We start from the raw sequence: 24321 nt of genomic DNA, 5'->3' as shown, positions 1-24321 counted from the left end.
AGGCTGTGTGCGCTGGATTGCTGAGTCACCTTAAGGCTGCCCTTATCTCCTAAGAAGCACAACATTCAGGCAGTTGGTTGCAAAAGGAGGAACTCTGGGCAGGAGTACTGTGGCCTGTTGTGTCTTCACAGCCATAATATGGATTGCAGCAATGCTTTCTGACTTCCTCAAAGCCACAAGTTCAGAGCTGTTTTGTCTATGAGGTCAGTACTCTGACAGGTATGAAAAAGTTCCTAGATGGCCAGACAGAGTGAAGCTGGGACTAAAATATGACTCTGCATTAAGGGTATCTAATAATGGCTGTGATCTTTCGTAACCGAGATACTGTCCCAGTCAGTGACACAGCAGCTTCATTCAACTACTGCGAAGACAATGATCCATTCATGGTTTAGAGAAGTTCCTGCAGAAGTGGGATCAATACTGACTGCACTGACTTCTGCGAAATGTGCTAAATGTTATTGGCCATGTGGAAAAACAAACAAACTAAAGGTTATACAAGTATAAGGTATAAGACAATATATTTCTACAGCATTTAAAATTACATTGCACATTTGGATTGTCACCCCCAACTAAAACTACACATAACCCGCTGCTCTTCCAGGTTCATCTACAACCTGAAGCGAGCCATGTTGCTGTAATTAATATCATTACCTTTCAAGTCTCAAAACATCATCAGGTAATGTAGCCGGTTGACTAGTGAACAATAGGCTCCGGATGGTTCTTATTTCATGGATCTTTAAGCAGTATTCACTGTTTCACATTTGGAAGCATGAGCAGCATGTAACCCTTAATTGGTTTCAACACCTTAATAAGTCAAAGACGTTCAAGACTGATAATCACATTAAATAGTCCAATTTATCTAAAAAGTCAATTGCAAACTGAAAAACTCTCTTTCTTTAGGAATGCATTATGCTGTGAGGATGTCAGAGTAAATTAAATTCCCCTCTGCACACTAAAGCATCAATTTCCTTATGGTAATTATCTGCTGGAATAGATGTGTCACTAGAAGGAGTCAGGCATGCTTGACATTTAGCCTTTTCATGGAGAGGCGATGAGTAAAAATTAAGATGAGGAAAAGGAAATTAATCTCCAGCCCAGGCAGGCATTGAGAGATCCTGGAGGATAGTGGCTGAATCAATCATGATGTTTGTGAGCCTGTTTAGAAAAGGAGCCTGTGATGAGATTCGGACCACAGGCTGGGAAATTTGACGAGGAGGAGGAGGAGGAGGAGGAGGAGGAGGAGGAGGAGGAGGAGGAGGAGGAGGAGGGCGTTTTTTTTTGGCAAATAGAGTTAGGATTTCTGCTAGAGGGCTTGCTCAGTTTTATTGGTCTTAAACACAACAGCAAACAAAGCAACCTCTGCAATATGCAAGTCTTTGGAACCTTAATTCAGGCAAGGCAGATGAAAAAATTTATATTCTGTCGTATCTGTACACTAAATATGTAGCAAAATCCAACAGTCGGTTAGCTTAACTTAGCATAAATACTGGAAAGAGAGCTAAACAGTTAGTGAAATGCAGAGTTAGTGAGCTTTAGATGTGCTGGGAGGTGAATTTTGTTTTGTATGGACAAAATCAGACTACATGTTTTCCTACATTTTCCATCTTTGTGCTGAGCTAACCTAAGCCAAGCCATTACTGTCAATGTTACTGTTTGATTCCCTGCAAAAAAGGGTATAATACAAAAATAATTTCTCAAATCCAAAAAATAAGCATCTACAACAGAAATTAGTGGAAAATTCTCAATAATTATTAACCATTTAATAGCAATTTTTGCTAAAGCTAAGTCTGGTCCCTCCAACAACTGATAATGTGTTTCATACCAAATTTTGGCTGTTGAAAATTAGGTTTAAAGTGAAGCTAATCGCACAATTCAGCACATTAATTAGGTGCTGCCAGACATTATTCACTAACGGAGCTCTTAGCTGATATCAAGTCAAAAAGAAGATTTACCGGAATCACCGCTTTGCAAAGGAAATGACGAATCTTAACAAAACAAATGTAAACGATTGAGAACTGCTAAAATTCCATGCATCAAGTAAATTGTATCCAACAATCAGATTACACTTTATTCATAGTAATATGATAGTGGCAAATCAGATCTGAAAACCAATGATTACATTACAGTAAACCCAGTGCGACTTTGACAATTACTGATCGAGATTTAGATGAGGTTGTGTGTTGTTGTCTGTGTTCAGTGCAGAAATGTGCTGGAAATGTGAGAAGGTGGTTTAAAAGAGAAATGCCACTCCAGATTTGTTGTGTTTTAAATTCTGTGTGATCCCAGCTACCTTGCTAATATCAGCCATCAGTCTATGATTAGGAGTCACTGGGGTTTGTTCAGAGTTGCAGGCTTGTGTGAATCTCGTGGTCTCGCTGTGAGTGCAGTGTGGCTGCAATGCATCTCTTGGGCTACAAACTGTTGATGCTGTAAATACCTTCAAAACACAGGCTGCATGTAAAATGTCTCGCTTTCTATTTATATACAGTGTTCAAAAGTTTGGGGTCACTTAGAAATGTCCTTATTTTTGAAAGAAAAGTTTTTTTCAGTGAAGATAACATAAAATTCATCACAAATACAGTCTAGAGTCTAGACTGTATTTCTCTAGACATGAACAATGTCTAGACTCTAGACATTGTTAATGTGGTAAATGACTATTCTAGCTGGAAACGGCTGATTTTTAATGGAATATCTACATAGGAGTATCGAGGAACATTTCCAGCAACCATCACTCCTGTGTTCTAATGCTACATTGTGTTAGTTAATGGTGTTGAAAGGTGCATTGATGATTAGAAAATCTTTGTGCAATTATGTTCGCACACAAATAAAAGTGTGAGCTTTCATGAAAAACATGAATTTGCCCAGGTGACCCCAACCTTTTGAACTGTAGTGTATGTTGACATTGCAAACTGTGATCAAAATGTGCAGTCTCTGCCTATAAAAATCCATACATACGTGTTCTAAATTTGGCTGATATCCCCATCATCGTAGTCTCATTCTGCAGCTTCCAGGACTTCTGCAACACTTCTAAAGTTCCCTGGAAGTCCTGTTACATAAACATGTCAAGCACCATGTGTAACAAGCTGAATCATTTAAACAGTGACAAAGCGGGGCCCTTTTGATTTGAATTTCATTTTGGGGATGACAGAGAAACCACAGGGAGTCAAATCTGGGGATTAGGGTGTGTGGAAATCACAGGTGACCAGGCACAAAGCACATAGGATGACCCACATGACATTGCACCACATTTTGGGTTATTCATGCTGCATGTACTCCTTCAGATACTCAGGGCGTTACAGTAAAACTCTTGATAACACAAACTCCAGACTCCATTCATATGCATCACAAACAGTACCAGAACTTTTTGATCGTACCATGTAGAGTATGTCAAGTCTAGTTGTGGAGGATTTCAAGTTTTTCAAAGGCACCATTGCTGGAGCTAAACTCAGTAGTCAAACTGAAGTAACAAATAATCTAACTATTGTTATAACTTTTGCGGTGGAATAAATATTAAAGTGAGGTAATTATGGTGTCCTGGTAGCTCAAATGGTTGAGCGGGTGACCCATAAACAGGGGCTATAGTGGTTCGAATCCAGCCCATGGCCCTTCCCCCACTCATCTCCCTGCTTTCCTGTCTCTCTCCACTGTCCTACATAATAAAGCTTTAAAAATATATTTTTTAAAAAGATAGGTATTTACCTCTTCACTATAACTGATTACATTTTTCAAGTTAGTTGCCAACACTGCTTGAAAACGTGTGCAGTGTCTGCTGTAGTAATTAAACCATTTCTACATCGATTACTGAAAAACATAGATATATTCTTGGCTTTGAAGTTGTGTTGTGACTATATACAGCTTCACTGTGGATTGCAAAATGGAGAAAGAGAAAGAAAACGGGGGCAAAGAGAAGGGACAGGCAGGGCTACATTACAAAAAGAGCCCAGAGTTAGGGATTATTTCATGTTGTGTGATTGCAATTGTTGTGGTGTGTTTATTGTAAAACCGACCAAGTCATTTCCAGTAGTACGGCATCAGCGCTTCTGCAACGCCACAGAAAGCATCCAGGCAGAGTATTCAGACCACAGAGTGAACCTGACACAGGGTAGCATTAATGTCAGCATTTAACGTAAATCATTGTGCTAGTTGAAATGAAGGTTACAAAAGTACAGACTAAGTGCAGGAGCCAGACTCTGCCAACAACAGGTATTATAATGTAATACACTGACAACTAAGCTAGGAAACTGAAGCTAAACGAGCTGTGATGTTAATCGCCAGATTGGTTACCTGTAAGACATAGTAAAGGTGATTTAGGTACCAGCAATAATATAAAAACAACAGAGATTTGTCTGACATGGCTTAACTAGTTTTCCTCAAGCTTCATTGTTGTTTGTATGCAACTTTTCCTGTTCCTGGGCATCCATTTGGAGGACTCTCCATGGGAAGTAGATCATTTCTATGCATTGTGTGAATATTCACCACTGCCGAACATGTGCACTATTGTCCTGTTACGACCCAACCACTAAGATCAGCTGGGTGTACCAAAAACAATCAGATGTAATTAGTTCGGTAAAGTGAATTATTGCTCAGTGACAGAAGTAACACAAAAATGGTCAAACAAAGGAAAATAGGGCTGGTGGATGCTGCTAAACCAAAGAACCAAATAAAATGAAACAAAGGCTAACAGTTCTCAAACTAGCTGCCCAAAAACAAAACAACTAAACTCCTTAGCCAAACCTAAGCACAGTAGCAATACCCACCACAAACAACAGGAGCTAATACAAATGGGTGTCAAGTGCACGTAATAAACTGAATAAAATTGATGCCTCAAAACAGACATTTCCAACAAGACATAACATGCTAATCATCACCCCTCAGTGGCTACAGGGCACACTCAAAACACAAGTAGCTTCTCACCGAAATAGTCAGCTGCTAACAGGTGCTATATTCTTCACCAAGACTGGTAGCGCCTCACCGAAATAACAGCTCCTGACAGAAGCTCTAATTTCCGAGTAGCCATCCCTCTGTGGCTACAAAACCTAAGGACTAGGGCGAACTGGTCACGTTAAATCCCAGCCACCCTGACTGAGAGTTTGGTTGCAGATTTATACACTTCAGGTGTGATGATGGCTGCGGCTGGTTGGATGAAGGTGGATGGTGGCCCAATCAGACAGGTCGGGAGGCGGGGAGAACAAAGGCTGGAGTGCAGATCTTCAGCTCCAGATTTATTACCTGTGATGACTGTCAGCTGGGGTTCTGGAGAAGCTCTCAAATTAACCACAGCTCCCTATACCAAGGCCCAAAAAATCCACCACAGAAGCAAGATGGCACACAATCACCAGTGGCCGTAACACGCACAAAATGTCTATGTGAACTCAAATTTTGGGCTATGTATGGATTCTTATGGACATCAAGTGATGATGAAACTAACATCACATGAACCCTAGTGGACCCTCGTGTACTCTGCTGGGAGAACTTTGTTTCTTACATGTACAGTAGGTCGGCAACTATGTGTTTTGCACATGAACACTACTACCAAGCATGCTTGTTACTGCCCCCAGCAGAATAACAACAAATGCGTGTCTGTGGTGTCCACAGCTATCCTTTTTATCCAGGGGTTTCGATAGGCCTCAAAGTAACGATTTGTTTTTGTGTCCCTACCAGATTTGTACATATATCTTCACTGTAGCTGTGAAGAGGGCTTTGGCAGTCTGCCATTCTGCCTGTCATACAGGATAACTTTGCCCTGAGAGCTGCTGTCTTCTCCGAATTCTGTGTCGGACTTGATTTAGATATGGAGATATGCAATTTAAACAAATAATTTTTATATTTGTTTTCTTGTCCTAAATTGTTGTCCTTTTCAATGAAATAAAAGCATACTAAATTGATGGAATAATAGCGGAGAGCTGTAGTCCTAGACTTCTGTAGCTGTGAGAAAACCCTATCATGTTTATTGAAAGACACTACTGCACTGCATTGTAGGAAATGTAGGATGTTCACACTCTGGTTTTAAGGTTGAGCAGTTAAAACTGAGGATATCTCAGCTTCTCGGACTGTTTTTAATCAGTGTTGTGTTTTTGTTTCATTTGTTTTGTTTTTTATCTCCCAGTTTTATTCAATTAGGTGCAACACTAAGATAGTGAATTGTCCTATCTATGGAAGTAAATATAAGATAATTCAGATGCATGCATTAGTGAACACACAACCTTTAACTCACACAAATCAGCTGTGTGTTCAAGTACAAATCCTTGTGAAATGTAAATCTAAACAAACTATAGATGAAGAGAAACAGGAAAACCAGCTCATCCCTATTTCCTGTCTAAGCGTGAAGCGGCACAAACCACAGAGACATAAAGCTGTAGCTGCCAGGCACTTCATAATAATGATGATTTGCAATACAGTCACATCTACAGAAAACTAAAACCTCTAAATGATTTGTGCAGTGCTGACTGCAGGATGTATTTAATATGTATTTGCTGAGCTAATAAACTTGAATAAGATAATGTTTCTTATAATCCTTCTATTATACCTGCCATAGATTTTACACTGTCAGGTGTGTAACAGTAGTGCAGAAAATCCTGATTTCCCTCAATATTTTCTCCTTTTGTCCCTCTTTGCCCTTCATGACAGAGGCAGTGTGTGGGCTGAAACACACACACACAGTCAGTGAGTGAGTGAGTCAGTGAGAGAGCAAATGTTTAAAAGGACAATGCAAAAGCTCGCTACCCAGAGTTAGAAAACCACTCATCTAAATCAAGGAAATTATGATAATGGGGCATCTCATTATTCTCCAACTCACTCTGAATCACTCACTGACATCACATCATTATAGACGTATTCATATAAACAGATTGAATGGCATAAATAGGAAACTGACACCTTCAAAACTTTCTCATCTGCTTTGTCTAACGCCTCTCCGTGAGGCGGGAAGCTCAGGTCTCAGGAAGGGGTTGCAGGGGTTCACGGTGGTCAACATTTGGGAGGGGGGCGCCGCGTGACCAAAAGCAGACCTCCATGATTCTCTGATTGTCCTGTGAAAATATGCAACTATTTTTAGGACTCATTACATTACAGGTCATTTTTGATGATGTAAAAAAAATCCAAAAACCCTGATCTAATCTTCATAGTGAAACATCAAATAACTAAGACTGACACTTGAAAAATACCCAAAGGCACTTGTGTAATGAGCAAGTTTTGGCAAGCAAAAATCCCAGAGATGTCTGACCGTTGCAGCAGACAGTTAATCAATCCAAGTGCTTGTCTTTTTTTTTGTTTTGGGGAAAAATATGGGAGGCCAGTCTAATCAGCAGAGGAAACAGATCTCTGGGGGTGTCAGGCTCCAGGAAAATGGATCTGGGTTGTGAAAAACCACCATTACCACGAGCTGCTCTGGATTCAGCCATCTGGAGATGCCTGTTCCAAAAGCCGGTAAAGTTTGCTAAACTGGGGCCCAACTAGGAAACAGGTTTACACCTCCTTAACAGACAGCCAGCTCCCAGAGTGGTGCAGCATTTGCTCTGCACAGTCATATATGTGAAAGCACTTATCATTTTCATTCACATATACTGATATTTTTAATGTTTTGCTGACTTTATATCCCCCCAAAATACAACATTTCCATATACCATTTATCTGAAAATCTGAAATCTGCAGTAAAGGGTTATCTCCCCTGCAACAATATCAATAGTATTTAATTCTCAAATTTACCTTAATTTCCTCTCCAGTTTTCCAAGACTTCAAACTTCCTACCTGTCTTCAGGAATAACATCCATTGTTTCTTTTTTCATTTGCTTTTTAACATTTCCAATTACTGCAGCCTTTTCCAACTGACCATAAATTTGTATCTCACCAGATCGCTCATGCAAAAAATAACAGTTAGCTGATGCAGATACCTGCAAAGTTTTACAGCAATGCCACTCAAATACATATAAGCACAAGAAGAAAAGACAAAGTAAATAAAGATCATTAGATGATAGGAATTTTTCATTATTTCTAAAGTTAATTATAGTGATATAGTTTGGCAATGTGTTCATCTTGTATGCCCATTTCCCTCGAACAATGTGGGCTCTTTTAATTGACCTCATTTTTTGCTTTTTTTACTTCCATATAGTGGTTGTGTTTTCTTTTATTTCATTTTTGATATGACAGAATTAGTTTTTTGTGCTTTTTGTACCACTGCACATTACAGTCTCCACTCCTGTGATTTGTATCAACATAATTAAGCTGAAAGATATCTCTCTTTGCAAGTTAACACTGTGACTGATCTCATGGTAAATCTCTGTGAGGATCTGTCAGCGCTTTGTTCGCTCAAGATTTAAAGTCATAGGATTCAGAGGATTCGGTCTGATCTCAGACACCTGGCCGATTCTCTGAGGCAGGCCTTATTCTATGTAAAAGGCCTGCTTGACAATTTTTTTTTCTTCTTTATAAGCAATAAATAGTAATGACATTAATATTCTTGGTAAATTTGTTCATTTCAATTCAATACAATAGGGGCTACTGGGATGAAAGTGTCAGGAAATAATGCTGCCAAAGCATCAAAAGACACACATAGCACATAATAATAATATTAATATGTACATTAATACAACATTATTATGGAAATATATTAATTATATATGTGCACTATATATGCATTTGTGTTTACATATGTGTGTGTGTGTGTGTGTGTGTGTGTGTGTGTGTGTGTGTGTGTGTGTGTGTGTGTAGATGAATGCATATGCAATGCAGTCAGAAAGATGTAATCAAACATTTTAGATTATTTATTTTGTAAGTTGACTGTAATGTTGGTATTAATAATTATTGCTCGGAGTCGCAGTTCATTTCAAAGAAATGACAGTAAAACACAAACACATCTGCATGGTGAAGCCAGAGTATAACCTGATGTCAGTGGATTGCCCTCCAGTGGACGCTTGTGATAATTCTTGTCCTGTATCTCAAGCTCATTCACAAATAATGTGTTTTGAAGACATAAGAGCAGTGATGGGTGAAAGAAAGCAAACTGTTTGGCAATAAAAACAGATTTTTTTTTAAAAATGACGATAATGGCAACATTAATCACATGCTGTAGGCTTCATACAAGCTGCTGTTAGACTCATCCAGAGAAGCAAGCAAGATGGGAGACATCTGGGACAGAGATTGCAGCAGCAGAGTTAGAATAGGCAGCCTTGCCTGCATAGCCAGGGATGGTGCTTTGACTGATACAGAAACAGAATTTTGCATATTATATATCAGAATGTGTTAGGGTTAGTGAGATAGAGATAATAGCTTCTTTATGATTATGTTTTAGTTACCAAGAGGGTCATAAAAATTATTACTAGAAGGAAAAAGAGCTCTGGAGAACCGCAGCGAATGTGTGTGTGTGATAAATGTGTGTCTCACTGTGCTGTAGGTGTGTACGGAGGTATGATGCTCCTCCTCAGGGTCAGTAGGTGAAAGTCTTCATCCATGTTGTCAATATTATCCATGTTCTCAGAGCCAATGGTACCACTGTAAATACGTGAGAACCCACGCATGCAGCATCAGCTCTCAGAGAAGGAGCCTATTAGCAAATACAACACTGAGCAAAAGCTCTCTGTAATAAAGCTGAAGAGAAAATGCTTTCACGTGACCCCACACTGACTCTATGATGTCGAGGGCTGCAGGACTCTTTGTTCTCCTTCTTTCTGAAGATGCTTCTTCATGACACTGTCTGTATGTTTTAGATCACTGTCAAGCAGCAGAGTAAATCAGGGGCTGATCAAGCATCCAAAGGGCCTGAAACAACTGCACAGCATTTTCAGACATAAAGTACTCACATGTATAGAGGGATCTGACCTGACCTTGGACATCCACTGCAGCTGAAAATAATGAGGAGATATAGTTACCTTAAAATTCTGTAATACAAGGATGATAGAAGCTGGTTGTTGGAAACTTACAATGATACAAGTTTCTTGGCGTCATTCCTCAATTGATGCCGTCGTCTGTTCCAGTCGGCTCCGACGGACTTGGAAAGGACAGTAACAATAGATCTTTTAGCAGAATTTACCATCAACTCTGTTAAGAAACTAAACATCCTCACTTCACTGCATAAATGTGGCCTGTGACAATGTTTATGCTGGATAAACTCATTAACCTCAATCATCAGACAGAGCTATTTTAAAATTCTGCATGCAGTATTTTATCATTAATGCTGAATAATAAAATCTTTACCCGCTGATTAAACGATAAGGATGGTGATGGTTTTTTTTCTAATTTCTGACTAATCCCATGAAAAGAACCAAACCAATAAGGTGTCTGTTGGGATTTTCAGCCTCGGATTTAATGCACATTTGTGGGTAAAGGCAGCAGAGTGGTGTCTGTAGGATTGACTCAAACAAACTGCCCGTGTTTGAACGTCACCCAGGGCAACAGTGTGGCTCACCACTGTGTTTTTAATAGTTTTTGGACATCAGTGAAAGTGTATGGCTCAGAGGAGTCAGCTACCACACTGGCCAGTGGGTAGTTTGCAGGTAGGGTGCTACACAAACTGGATCAATGCATTTTAAAGAAAAGAAAGAAAACACAGACACAACACCACAGAGAGAGACAGTAAGAGAGAGTAGTGCTCCGCTGTGGGACGGTTGAATAGGTGGATCAGCCCAGCGGGATTTCTGACTGGGTTCTGCAGCTCTGCTTGCTGCTTTAATGTTTCTGAGGATGTATCTTCAAACAACGTTTTAGGGCTGACCCACATAGCAGTGTATAATTGCTGATAGGAGTTGAAGTCCCAAAAATAGAGGCATTCAAATGCTACAAAATAAACAGTTTATGTGAAAACACCAACCAATGCTCTGCAAATGAAGTGGTGGACAGAAGATAACAGGGATAAGATCATGTAGGATTGATTAGCAGGATGGTTTGTTTCTATAGTGGGATTTGAGAGTAAAAAGATAAATATAGAGCATCCTGTAACTACCTCTCCCAGTCTTCATGCTGCATTTTATACTGAGTGCAAACTTGTCGGCAACTGATACCAAATGTGCAACATTTTTTTAAATCACATTTATTCATTTTGGGCTGTAAAGTGGATTGGTGATTAGCACTTTTGCCTTGCAGCTAAAAGATCCCCGGTTCGTGTCCCGGCGTTTCCAGGATCTTTAAAGCTGCATGGAGTTTGCATGTTCTCCCTTTGCATGTGTGGGTTTTCTCTGCCTTCCTCCCACAGTCCAAAAACATGCTGAGGTTAATTGATAAATTGTCCGTAGGTGTGAATGTGAATGTGATTGTTTGTCTCTATATGTAGCCCTGTGACAGGCTGGTGATCTGTCCATGGTGTCCCCTGCCTTCACCCTAAGTCAGCTGAGATAGACTCCTACTACCTTCCAGTTGGTAATCTCTCTTCTTACCCACTGAGCTACTCGCTCAGATAATACATGGAACTCTCGAACTCTGTTCTGTGAAATATCCCTGTGATATTTATGACCCTTTTTCGAAAGAGAAATCAGCTACTAAAAATTCAAATTTCCTTCACTCAGTTGTAGGATTGAGTATAACCCTTTAGCAGCCGTCGGCTGGAGAAAAGAAAACAGCTCAGCTCCGGCCTTGGCAGTGTTTGTCATTGTTTGCTCTCCATGGCTCACCTGCCACAGCTGAGGTTGGCTGTTGTAGTGCCTCGATGAGGGTCGCTCACTCACTGGGTCTGCCAGTTTCTCCAGGGTTGTTTCTGGGGCCTGCACATGCAGCGGCAACTTCCTATCCCAAATGACTTCTTCATAACTTCTGTGAATAAACGTACAATTCTGGCCATTAAACACTCGAAGCAAACACCTCAAGTACAATTGATTAACTTAATTCCCAGAAGTTTTTTGCCTTAATTTAAATTCTTAAAGAGACCTCCTTCATTGCGCAAAGTATATTAGACAGCTTATTAACTGAGAAGCTGATTCTTCCCTGAGGCTTTAAGCAAGGCTACAGTTCATCTGCATGATTTCATTGAGCAGCAATTAACACAACAAGCGAGCACAGTGTTCCCTGATGACATCACTGGAGCACAAAATCAAACCTCTTCACTCCCAATAACACTCCAAGCAGAATGACAGCGTGTGTGGGCGCTACATGATGGATTATGTGGGAGGGGAGCTTTGTCTAACTTCGCTATGATTTAAAGGTTCTGACCTCTGTGTTGCAGAGGTGTATCTGAAGTGCTGAGCTGCTGCTGAGTTGTCTGTCCACAATTCCAGATCAGAAGAAAAGGTCTTAAAATACAATATTCATAGTTTTGTTATTTTAAAAAACACACAGAAACTTAAAAAAACTAAAGATTACAATGGACCAGAGCTTGTGTTTGACAGAAATCAATGCATTTTTCTTGGATTTCTGACATTTTATTAAACAAAACCATCTTTTGTGCTTTAGTTAATGAAACCCCAATGACTATTTTTTTTTTTTTTAAATGGATGAATTCTGGATGCTTATTTGTGTTGATTTCTGTCTTTCTTTCTTCATCTTTACAAAAATACTGAATACATAAAGCTGATGTATTCTTGATGTCTATTCACATCAATGCTTTAAAAAAAATCCAGCACATTAATAAAGTCCTGCACACAATTCAAATTTATTTCTCTCTTAAATTCCAATATGGTTAAATAGATCATTAATTTGTAATATAAACAGCATAATGTTTCTGACACCAGCATGATGAGCTTACAAATTACCTCTGATATTTGCTGATCTGTAATGGCTCCAAATCCGCCTCAATCTGCTCAAATTCATCTTAGTTATAATTCATGAAGTCAGTGTAAATGTATAATGAGACTACAGCCATGTAGCAAGGCTGGACTTTGGTACAGCAGTGTTCTGAGCAAAAAAAATGTCAAATATGGCACCAACAATGCAAAAAATCTAATTAGTAGGCATGCTTATCATGTTTGCTATTTCGTGGATTGGCCTGTTATTATTTGTTTGCATGGTAACATTAAATACATTAGCTTTGCAGGTATTCAATTGAATTAAAAAGCAACTAGATAAAAACTCCAAAATTCTGTTCATTCTGTGAGTGACAAGAATATATGAGTGGAATATCATCACATTCCATCCTTTACTTGTAATGATCTTTCAGTATGAACCAACCATTGTACTTAAATGAGCATCCTTAAAGTCAACACTGCTAATGCGCCTAAAAGCACACGTCGGGATGTTTTTTAAATGACTAATGAAAAACAAAAGCTTTTACACAAATCCAGATGTACAAACTTAATTGAATCCGAATGGTGTTTTTACACATCAGCAAGCAGCGTGTTTGCTGTTCTCCTCCTGTACTGTTTAAATACAGGCATCAATCAGACCTCCATTCACTAGACAACACTAACTTTTCAGTGAGTGCTGTGGAGCTGCTCCCAAACTCTTATAATGCATGTCGAGATAATTATGATTACTGCAATTAGGAGATCCAGAAACTAAACAGTAAAGCAGGTTTATGTTCTCAAAGTGAACACCTGCCCACATAAGAGTAGTCTGATGTGATGCTTTACCATGCAAGGTGGATTGTTATTTTACATATTTAATATGCTCTTGTGTTGTGATAGGAAGGTGATTAATTCAGTAGCGACGTGATGATATGCAATAATAACTACTTTGTGTAGAAACCAAGCCGGCAGCATGGGTTCAACCACAATCTGTGCAGTGTCTGCACTGTACTAGATTGAGTGTATAAATCAATGAGTGCTTATGTGCTCTGAGAGTTAAACAGGAAAAATGAATGAACTGTTTAATGTGTGAAATGTTTAATTTCTCAGTTGGGCAAAACAAGTAAATTGAAGGCACCACAGTGCACTTCAACAGGAAAACTAATTCAGTCATCACCCACCTGAGGTCCAGCATGTTTATCAGGCAGACTGTCGTGCGTCGCCGCTTTGGTTGATGTCTTCAGTGAGTGCACTTGAATTTTAATAGGATCGGTTGAACCTGAAGACGGCAACAACAACAATACAGTCTCTGGGACACGGACAAATTTTAAAATACAGTGTAACTATGCACAGTATTAACTGCTTTAAGGTCAAATTGCCCTGCAAGGAGGCCCTGGGGCAGAAATCAGCCGCGGGCCCCTGCTGACCAGCTCCTGCTCTGCGTGAACTGTATTTGAATCCTGTTTCCTCTCAGTACCCATCAGGTAGCAGCACACTGCAGACTACAAATGACAACTTGATTATACAGTATTTGGCCCAGAGACGCAGAAACCAAGAGCTCACACACCTGCTTATCTTTATTACAGGCTGCCGCAGGTTTGTTATGTGTCAGGTTGTTTGTGATAACTTCTTTGAAGAGAAATTTATACTACGTGTAAGCCAGTATCAGATTTAACGGTAAATCCTGTTCTTGCAATGAGCTGTCTTTTTCTAAGCTAACTTTGACAGCTGGCTTAGTCAGTCAGCACAAGGCTCTTAATACATTTCTTGGGTATTTAATTAGGATTTACAGCTTTAGAGCTGCAATTAAAGCATTGACTGTATACAAATCAGATTTAAGTCAATGTACATTATACTGACAGCATGGAAAACTATAAGAAAACAAAAAATGTTCAGTAAAACTGCTAGCTGTAGTAGCTAACTACCAGACATGCTAACTAGTTAGCTTAGATTGAGACTCCATTCAGGAGCAAAATATAAATTTTGCAACTATAGTTAGCTTACAGTATCTAATATTTACATTTTAAAAATACTTACAAGTAATGTCCAAGGCAACAATATAAAAATGTAAAGTGTACAAACTGTTATCTGTAGATAAGGCATGCTAGAGTAGCCTAAATCACATTTAATCCTTTCATTCATGTCAAATTGTTTGGGTTTTTTTCTTCCCAATTCTTAGTATTTTGAGAAAGATACATAACTGTTCACTATTGAACACATCAGTTGTTTAAAATTCACTTTAAGGTGAAATGGTACAGGTTAACAGGGAAAAAAATCCATTAACACGTACACTACTGTTCAAAAGTTCAGGGTTACCCAGGCAATTTCATGTTTTCCATGAAAACTCACACTTTTATTCATGTGCTAACATAATTGCACAAGGGTTTTCTAATCATCAGTTATCCTTTCAACACCATTAGCTAACACAATGTAGCATTAGAACACAGAAGTGATGGTTGCTGGAAATGGGCCTCTGTACCCCTATGTAGATATTCCATTAAAAATCAACTGTTTCCAGCTAGAATAGTTATTTACCACATTAACAATGTCTAGACTGTGTTTCTGATTAACTTAATGTTATCTTCACTGAAAAAAAACTGCTTTTCTTTCAAAAATAAGACATTTCTAAGTGACCCCAAACCTTTGAACGGTAGTATATAACTGTGAATCGTCCCAAGTTGATCACTTACATTAAGGCAGTTTTTTTTTCTACTACAAGACACTTTATGTTTACAAAAATGTGCAGCAGTTGTATTATCTCAATAAAAATCCTTTTTTCATTTTGTTGACACATTATAAATAAATGCTTTTACAAAGTGGAATTTAGATATCATTTTTATTGCTTTATAAATCTGAAAATACTGTCAACAGCCCTAAAAAATTGATTTTCACAATGTTGATAGGAATAAAATGTTCCATAAACCAGGCTATGAATGATACATGAATATACTCCTCTCTAAAAACCTTCAGAATATAGATAGAAATAAAGTTTGTTGTTTGTAAGTGAAGTAGAGTTTTCTGGCTTTGAGAAAAAAGCAACTAATTTAGTAAAAATCCATTAATTTCTTCTGAGAAATCACCACTTGCAGGTACATTTTTTAATTAAAGTGTATCACCATAAATCCTCATAAGTTTACTTACATCTATCTTATGTGCAGCATGCACAATAATTCACATCAGATAATAATTATATCACGTAATTATTATTATAATGCTTTTTCATGAAACTGGTGCACACGGATAAGCAGAATATAACTGTTCATGCATGAAGTACACTACAGTAAACAGCTGCATGTCCGCTCATAAATAAAAGATGGCACACACTTTTTGTATTTAGTGTTTTGTAGAATTAAAGGTTTTTGCTTAATATTGAAAAGGTGACAGGCACGTTTCTACCAACATTAGTCATTTTTCAGTTTCGATTTTTCACAATAACAAATCTTAATAAAGACATTGATTATAAAGCAATACAGACTGTTGGTCTGGAGTTATTATTTTAATTAGTATGGTTTCAATTGAAGTGTGACTAACTGTCCACTATAGTAGATGCCATGCATGAAAGGGCTTTAAGCATCTATTTTTGTAATCAAATTTTTGATTGTACTCAAACAGAGAGCAGAGGAATTTAGATGATTAACCTTCGTGTCGTCCTGCGGGTCAAAATTGACTCGTTTTGAAGTTTGAAAATGTGGGAAAAAATATATTTTCATAGTGAAACTTCGGATGTCCACATTTTCAACATTTTTGGGAAATCTTTGAACAATTTTTGGTGGAAAAAAAGAAATGTTAAAAATGTTTCTTAAGAACATTCACACAAAAAAAATCTACCAAAATCCAGCAAATTTCGCTGGATTTTGGTTGATTTTAATGTGAATGTTCTTAAGAGAATATTAGAAGTTTTACTCATATATATGTAATCACTTTAGATATTTTTAGGACTTTTTTTGGAAGATTTTTACTCATTTTTTGAAAATATTTACAAGAATTTTCTTACCAAATTTGGAGGATTTAAAAAAAAAAATAAGACATTGAAGGGAAACTTGTAAGGAATTTTCTTCCTGAAGGTTTTGCAAATTTTCAGAAATTTGGGGAATTTTTTGCTGAATTTTGGGATTTTTTTCAGACAAGGAAACAATATTTTTTGATGCATGTAAATGAGGACAACAGGAGGGTTAGATATTGACGCAAGTCCTGCACAGAAGACAAAAGGTAAATTGTGTATACAGAGGCAGAAATGCAGTAGTAGCATTAACGAGGCCCTTCTTAATCCTACAAGTAATGTTTGTTTTATTGTTAAATGCAGAAGGGTGGTCTGGGTATTGTTTGTGTGGCTTTTTAACATCTTAAGTAATTTAAATGAAAAATCCCAATAATCTTCTTTCTGCTGACCTCCAGTGGTTTGACCTCTCAGCCTGCAGCAGATATCAGCTGTAGCTTCAACAGAAATGACTGATGAGCCGAAGTCCAGCAGCAACTGCAGTAAAACGTCTGCTGTTCAGACAAGTTAATGTTTAATTTGTATTCCTTTCTTTCTCTTTTCTGTTTTGTATTCATGATGTCTTCACATGCTTTATGTTTTTATCTTGTCTTCTGGCTTTTACTGCCACCTAACAGATTTTCTTTTGGGAACAAACAAGTCCAATTTTAATAATCTGCCTACTTTCTTGAATAGCCAGTTAATCATTGGGTCTAGAGTGAAAAACTAGTGACACGATTTCACAATGTCTAAGGTGACCTGCTTTTGTTTCCCAAACAACAATGCAAGTTTTAATGATTATCAGTTTACTTATAAATGAAACAAAGAAAAGCAGGAATTCTTAACAAATGAGATTCTGGCAGCAGGGAATATTGGATGTTTGCTTTGAAAATATGGTTAATTGATCATCAGGATTGTTGCTAATTAGTCTTCTGTTGTTCTACTAAGCAGTTAATTGACTAATCCTTAATTTATTTTGTGCCCCTGAGAGTTTGGTGTAGTTGTCCTGTTGTTATTCCAGCTTTGACTGCTCTACAGTAGATATACTATTGCATCTCCATTGCTCTGACTAGAACATTATGTAAATGTAAAAATAATCTCATGCTATTTTACATTTAGTCGAGCTCTCAAAGCTGCATCAGGGATCCTCCTGGAGTTCCAGGCCTTGTCCTCGCTCAGGTCCACACAGATACCAGAGTGGATCGGGGGTGTTTGAAGCCTCTTTCTGAAACCTGGAGGGGCCCGCAGAGCAGAGGCCACATGAGGAAATCTATGAATTTTTATCAACCTTTGACCCCCAGGTCCATCTCTGCTCTAGCACTCAGCTGACCACAGCAAGGGTCCAACGGGGGGACATCATTTCGTAAAGGAGACAGGAAGACATGCCCAGCAGGAAGGTGAAATCTAGGAGAACCTGCCCGACCACTGTCCAGTTCATCTCCACCACCGTCCCTGTACAGACTGGAGTTCAGCCGTCTGATGACATGTAGCTCTGCAGAGAACGGCTTGGAGGGATCCAGTACTGCAGTCATTACTACCTGTGGAGAAACTCAAAGAATGCTTGTGCGTCTTTGCAGTAAGTGTACGTTGCCCAGAGACTGTCTTTGTTTGATGCTCAGATCAAATTACTGACATGTGAGGAGGCCACATGACCTGCAGGCTGTTGAGGTGGAGCTACAGCACTACATTTATTCTCTATTTGTTATAATAATGGGCTACAGAGTCTAAAAACCTCCCCTGACAACTATTGTAAACGTCATACTGCACTGATCTACCCCAGGGGAGCATTCACTTCTAATAATGCTTCCTCTGAGCTGCTATATTTTGGCAACTACGACTACTAATTTATCACACTGACCAAATAAAACTGTTTTGTGAGTTGTCAGGGGTGGCCTGGAAAATTACTCCACATAAATGTGTTCTGGTGGCAAATAATAAAGAGAAGTCTTGGCCCTGCCTCAGGGTTTAGTGGGGGGAGCCTCCTCAGAGAGAGCTACATTACTTCTTGTGATGGGTTAGGAATTATTTTCTTGTTTAAAAACTTGTCTCGCTTTAATCCAAGTGACCACTAGATGGCACAATGGAGCCTATGTTATCAGGTGGTAACACCAGAAACAGGCATGTGCATGCTGTCCTGTCCCTTATGAATTAAATGACAGTCCACAAATATCTAGGCACAAACAACTATAGGTCTCTGTTGTAATATTATGATGATACATTATGAGTTTAAAAATACCACTATTGCACAACAACTTGAACATAAATCCAATACTGAGTTGTTCCAAAGTCCCCAAAGACATACTACAATGATTTTTCTTTGAGGATGCAGGCAAAACCAGCTATTTTTCTCAGCCTGAAGTGGTGTTAGCTGAAAGAGAAACTTCAAATGTAAGCTGTTTTTAAAGTTGACAATAAACTAAATGAAAATTATGTAAATCACATGGAAGCAACATGTTTTTTACAAAGGGTGTAATCTGTGTGAACGCGTTGGCTTGAAAGAGCTGTCTCATATTCACTGGAGCAAAAAAAAAAACCACACAAAAACTATGTGGCTCACTGCTTATTAATTAGTTTGCCTGGGCTATCTGAGACGTATTGTGAAAATGTAAATATGTCACATAAATATAGGGCACACGTGTCGGAGCTACACATGTGTGCTTTATATAAACAGTGAAAGCATCTTGGCGAGGTGGCATTTTTCTTGGGAGAGAATTCATGTTAATGTGTCAGTGGCGATGATGCTGATGCTTGCTGATAGATGATTTTTACTCAGGCTGTCATTAGCAAATGTAAACACCCAAGAGCTGTTGAAAAGGATGTGTTAAAAATAGCCTAATTAGAGTTACTCTGATAACTGAGTGGCAAATATGCCCAACTCCCACACAATGTTCCTCCACAAAAGGAGAGCAAAAATGACACTTGTGAGATCTAATGTCGGTTTCTTTTGAAATGCTTCTCCAGACTGTTGCGTCAGTCATATCTCACGAGAGCATGGTCTGTATTTTCATACATTTCTAATGAAAAAAGTCATATAGGTCCAGAGGTCCACATGATTTATTGCATTTGGACTCCATTAATTATTCCCCTATCAGAAATTCCTCATCCCTAATACTCTGTTTCCCAATTCTTTCAGGGGCTTTCTGTTGTTTCAGGATATTAAATATCAACCTCAGTCTGAGATGACTGCATTTTTTTGCAGGGAATCAGATATTTCTGGAGAGAGGAGTCATTACCATCGGAGCAGCCCTTGTTACTGGATCCCGTGTTATTAGTCAGCTTGTCTGCCATTCTCTAGACTCCTCCACAGACTCAGAAATTATTTAAATCTCACATCTCACCCATGGTGCCAGGCCCAATGGTACAATGCAGCAGCCGCTAATTTGCCCAGGCTGCATTCATCTGACAGAAAAAAGAAACTGTTGCTCTGGATTAAGAGGTATTGTCATTTGCTGATGCTGCTGCAGTAACAAAGTCGCAATTACAATGTTGACTGTCTGAGGACAATATGGCCTGATGATGCCCTGGGCAGGGCGTAATTTTTGTTAATAAGACAGCAGGGCTGAGGGTGACCCAGTCTGGCACCTCAGGATCATACAGACAGAGCTGGAAGGTCAAAACATAGACAGACAGCATCCTTCACCTCTGAAATAAATAAAATGGGGACAGATGACTGACAGATATTAGTTTTTGCAAATGTTCCTGCTATTTCTGTGTAAAGCTTTGATGCATTAGGTGCCTCTATATACCTGTAGGGCCATGTCTCATGAAATTCATATATACCCAGCCTTCTCTTTGTATGCATGATATGCAATAGAGTTCATGCAAGGACCCTCATTGACATTTGAAGCTCAAAGCATCCACTGCTGGGATTATATCCATATGTCTTGTAAACTGATGAAAATGCATGACCATATTTATAGCATAAGGGCCCTAAGTCATAGCTCACGGGTCACATTCATCACACTGTAAAGGCAATGAATTGATTACTGCCCGTTGATCATGCATGCATTAGAGGGCAAATTGGCTAAAGTGAACTCTGTCTCATACTGTGTGCGGCCCCTCAACCATTTGGAAAAATTCAGACGGAGCACAGAGATGAAGCTCTCATGAACGGCAGGGGTAGCCATGTCCTCAGAGAGTGGCCGAAGGCTTTATTGTAGTGCTGCTTCCCTGCCCTCGGTTGCTGAAGCTCTCCGCTTGTCACACTCAGTTAGCTCAATGAAGTAATGAATATGCTGCTGTACATTTTTCATGAGGGAGGTGGGAGTGAAAAATCTGCTCCTTATAATGCTTTTAATATGGAAGTTTTCACACACACTCTTCCTCCACAAAGCACTCTCTGGGCTATCACGATGGTGCACGAGCATGATGTTTAATGCTAACATTCCCCAGGGGAGAGTCAGCATAATGCAATGTCACTTTCAGTGATGAATATGTTGACTACAGCAGATATACAAGCAGCTGTAAATCATGAGTAAGTCGGGGTAACAGTGCCTGTCCTCTTTTGAAAGAGGGCTTCTCTTGAAATAACTGGTGACCAATACAGTCACTTGAACAGGTGACTCAGTCCTATTTTTACAGTAATGAGCTTCCAAAAATGGAGAGAGGGAGACATAATTATCCAAAGATTAATGCAAATCAACACAAGGAAGTAAATAATGAGGAAAATTACTCGTGTTTGGCATATGTGTAACTATTTTAAATAAATGGAAACAAATAACCTTCCAGATACTGTGGAGTAGGACTTCTACCCCCTGAGGGTATGTGGAGAAATGGTGGAATAGCTCGATTAGAAATATATCATTATGAAGTGATGAAAGAACTGGTCCACATTTTTTGTGAGTTGTTGTTTAGTATAAGTATTGCCTCAATAACCAGTAAGCTACCGGGAGCAACAGACTGACCGCTCAGGAGAGCATGGTTAATAGTTACCAGGTAATAGTAATGAATAAATCGTTGTAACAGTTGGTTGAAATGAATAGATAAACAATAGTTTATTGAACCAGCATGCTAAAGCAACGAGTTAACAGCAGGCTCTGTTCTGCCACTCCAAATGGAAGAGGTACTTCAGCTCATCTGACAGGGATGTGGGAGTACAAAAAAAGTCTGTTTTACACGATGACTACTTTTGGGGATATTTTAGCTCAGCCTCGAGGTGTCTAAAGGAGGCACACAGGACTACACTCCACACTTCTACGTTTGATCTGTGCGTGATAACACATCTCTGATTTTCAATTACGAGTAAGACACTGCATTAAGCACACACTTAAGACACACTGAAGGTAATGGACTTCCTCTGTTGCTCACAAAGATGGACTTGTCCCTCGAGACCTCCGTTTCCATTATTAAACCTCCTGCACATTGCCCACCTGGGTTGCTTCCATTCCCTCTGACCAAGGTGAAATTACCTGCTTTTGAAACTTAAACATAGTAAAGAAAACACAGACTGGTTGCCCACCGTCTGAACCTCCATTTTCTTTCTGCCAGGTTATTATTTTTTAATGTTCCTTGGGAGGGTAAAAAGCAAAACACAAATCCTCATGGTTGTTTGCATTGAGGTCTGACATCCTTATAGTTTTAATATACAAAATATCCCAAGGGGATGAAGCGCAGCATGTGAGCCAGGGGGCTAATACATTCACCAGATACCCTTGCAGTATGTATCAAGACCTGGACGATGAATTACCATATAAGGGCCAAAGAAAATAAAGAACAGGCCAGGATGAATGTTGTGTTGCAAATACAAACACTTAGTATTCCACAGGGCAAGACAAAAGCTGCTTCCTTTATCATAATCTAACAATCCACAATGCTATCTCTAGCCTGACAGCAACTTATGCAGATGTGCGTGGCTCAACAGCGCTTTGCTGAATTGAACCCCCCTTCAGAACTGTTCAGCAAGCAAGTCACATTGACATAGGCTGCCTGTTGTGGATGAAATGCTGAAGCCCCATCCTCCAAGATGCTTTAAAGCCTTATCACTCACCTACCTGCCCTGAAACAGCCTCTGATGGATTGGGCCAGATTGAACCTGCAGTCGCCTTTCCAACCTATGTCATTTAGAGAAAATAGAAGATTTGCTTATTTCTTAACTCTAAAACAAAGCCCAGTCAGATGTTTGCTTCCCGTATAATATCTTTATAAGACCTGATCGTAGTTAATCGAAGCATATCTGTCACAGTGCGAGATGTGTGGCACAGTGGTATGACTAGCAAGACAATTCAGCGCTGGAATGGCGAGTGTCGTCCTCATCTGGAGGCAAGACAAGGCAGAGAGGTGAAATTGAAAATGTGAATATCTAGCTAATGGCAGAGGAGGAGAGCTGGAGATATAATACCAAATCTATAAAGGACAATTTCAGGCCTATAGACTCTGGGGACTCAGGCGCTCAATCATGAAGTGATTCACTCAGATTGATCAAGGGGCGTCGTAATCACATGGGAATGTTACATGTGGCTCCAAGGATGACTCGCAGAAGTTTTAAGAGATTCAAAGCTGGATTTAATGGATTTGAGGTGATGTGCTTAAAAATCATTTCAGAGGGTGCAAATAGAATCCTTAAAGCATTTTACCAGCATTTAGCAGCTGTCCAGTGAAATTAATGTTTGGAACAGTGGAATATAGAGGAATAAATACGCCATCACAGAAACAGAAGACTAGAATTTACTCAGTATTCTCACAGCAGAAATTCAAAGGGCTTGGGTCTCTGAAAGAAGAATTGAAAATCTACTAATGAACCACACTGTTGATAACAGTGGCGCATTAAGCAGAAAGCCTAAATGCACTTACAGATAACAAGCCTTCTTTTATTTAAAGTGATTCTGGTTAAAAGCTCAGTGCTCCCTCTGAAATTGAAATAAATGCTCCAAATATGACATTAAATATTCATAACCTTCAGCTGTCATCTAGCTTTTCCTCTTTCAAGATAAATGTACAACAAAAAAACACAATCCTACATAATTATTCCCTTCTAATAAGAGAGGAGCCCATGAAGGTCGATCATTACAGCATTATGGGAAAGTGAATCTTCATGGAGGAGTGTTACAGGAGATATCAAGAGCTGAATGAGCTGCTTTGTAGAAGTATTATTTCACAGCTCACAACGGTGCCTGGTATAGATGGAGGCAGATAACCTGCACTCTGAACATTTGCTTATTTTCCTGTCTTATGGGCTCGTGGAACATTTTCACCTCTGTCAAATCATTGTCTCCTACAGCGTTTAATGCATTGGATAAGATTGCAGACAGATAGGACCACTGACTTGGGTTTATGCTCATGTCAGAGAAGTAAACCTGTGCTTTCAAAACTTCAGATTGAATTTGGCACAGAAATGGTTCTTTATTTTGAACTTTAAAGAGGAACCAGCCTCCAAAAACAATCATATTATGTTTTAACATAGAGATGAAACCACTTCTGTTATTATAGTTTGCATTACAACATAACATACAGTACGCAGAAAAAGTGAGTAGCCTGCAACCCTCTGCAATATCACTTAAATGTCAAATGATTCGAAATTGTAATACCTTAAAGTAAATATGTAATTTCCAAGCTGACAAATAGAATATTTAGTCTTATGAACAATCAAAAACAAATACTTTTGTCAGGGCTCCTTCCTCAGCTCCCACCTGATCCTCTCCTCCTCCTGCAGTCACTCTCCAACAGCTGGCTGTAATAATCACCATCACCAGTAGAACTCTGGGCAGC

At 39.0% G+C, this 24321-nt stretch overlaps 1 protein-coding gene across 1 annotated transcript; it reads right to left on the bottom strand.

Annotated features, from left to right (window-relative positions):
• Positions 1 to 1251: 1251 nt before the first annotated feature.
• Positions 1252 to 20407, bottom strand: LOC111573113 (spermatogenesis-associated protein 48). Its single transcript, XM_055018780.1, is given in 9 exon segments — positions 1252 to 7044; positions 7376 to 7451; positions 9122 to 9194; positions 9379 to 9486; positions 9795 to 9836; positions 9915 to 9982; positions 11598 to 11733; positions 17723 to 17885; positions 17888 to 20407. Coding segments are annotated over 9 exon segments (1083 nt in total). The 5' UTR covers positions 18150 to 20407; the 3' UTR covers positions 1252 to 6889.
• Between the last annotated feature and the right edge of the window lie 3914 nt (positions 20408 to 24321).

Source organism: Amphiprion ocellaris, chromosome 16 (genome assembly GCF_022539595.1).
Source record: "Amphiprion ocellaris isolate individual 3 ecotype Okinawa chromosome 16, ASM2253959v1, whole genome shotgun sequence".
NCBI classification, from domain to species: domain Eukaryota; kingdom Metazoa; phylum Chordata; class Actinopteri; family Pomacentridae; genus Amphiprion; species Amphiprion ocellaris.
The sequence above is the reverse complement of the archived record's forward strand: the minus strand, read 5'-3'. Positions and strand labels throughout refer to the sequence as shown.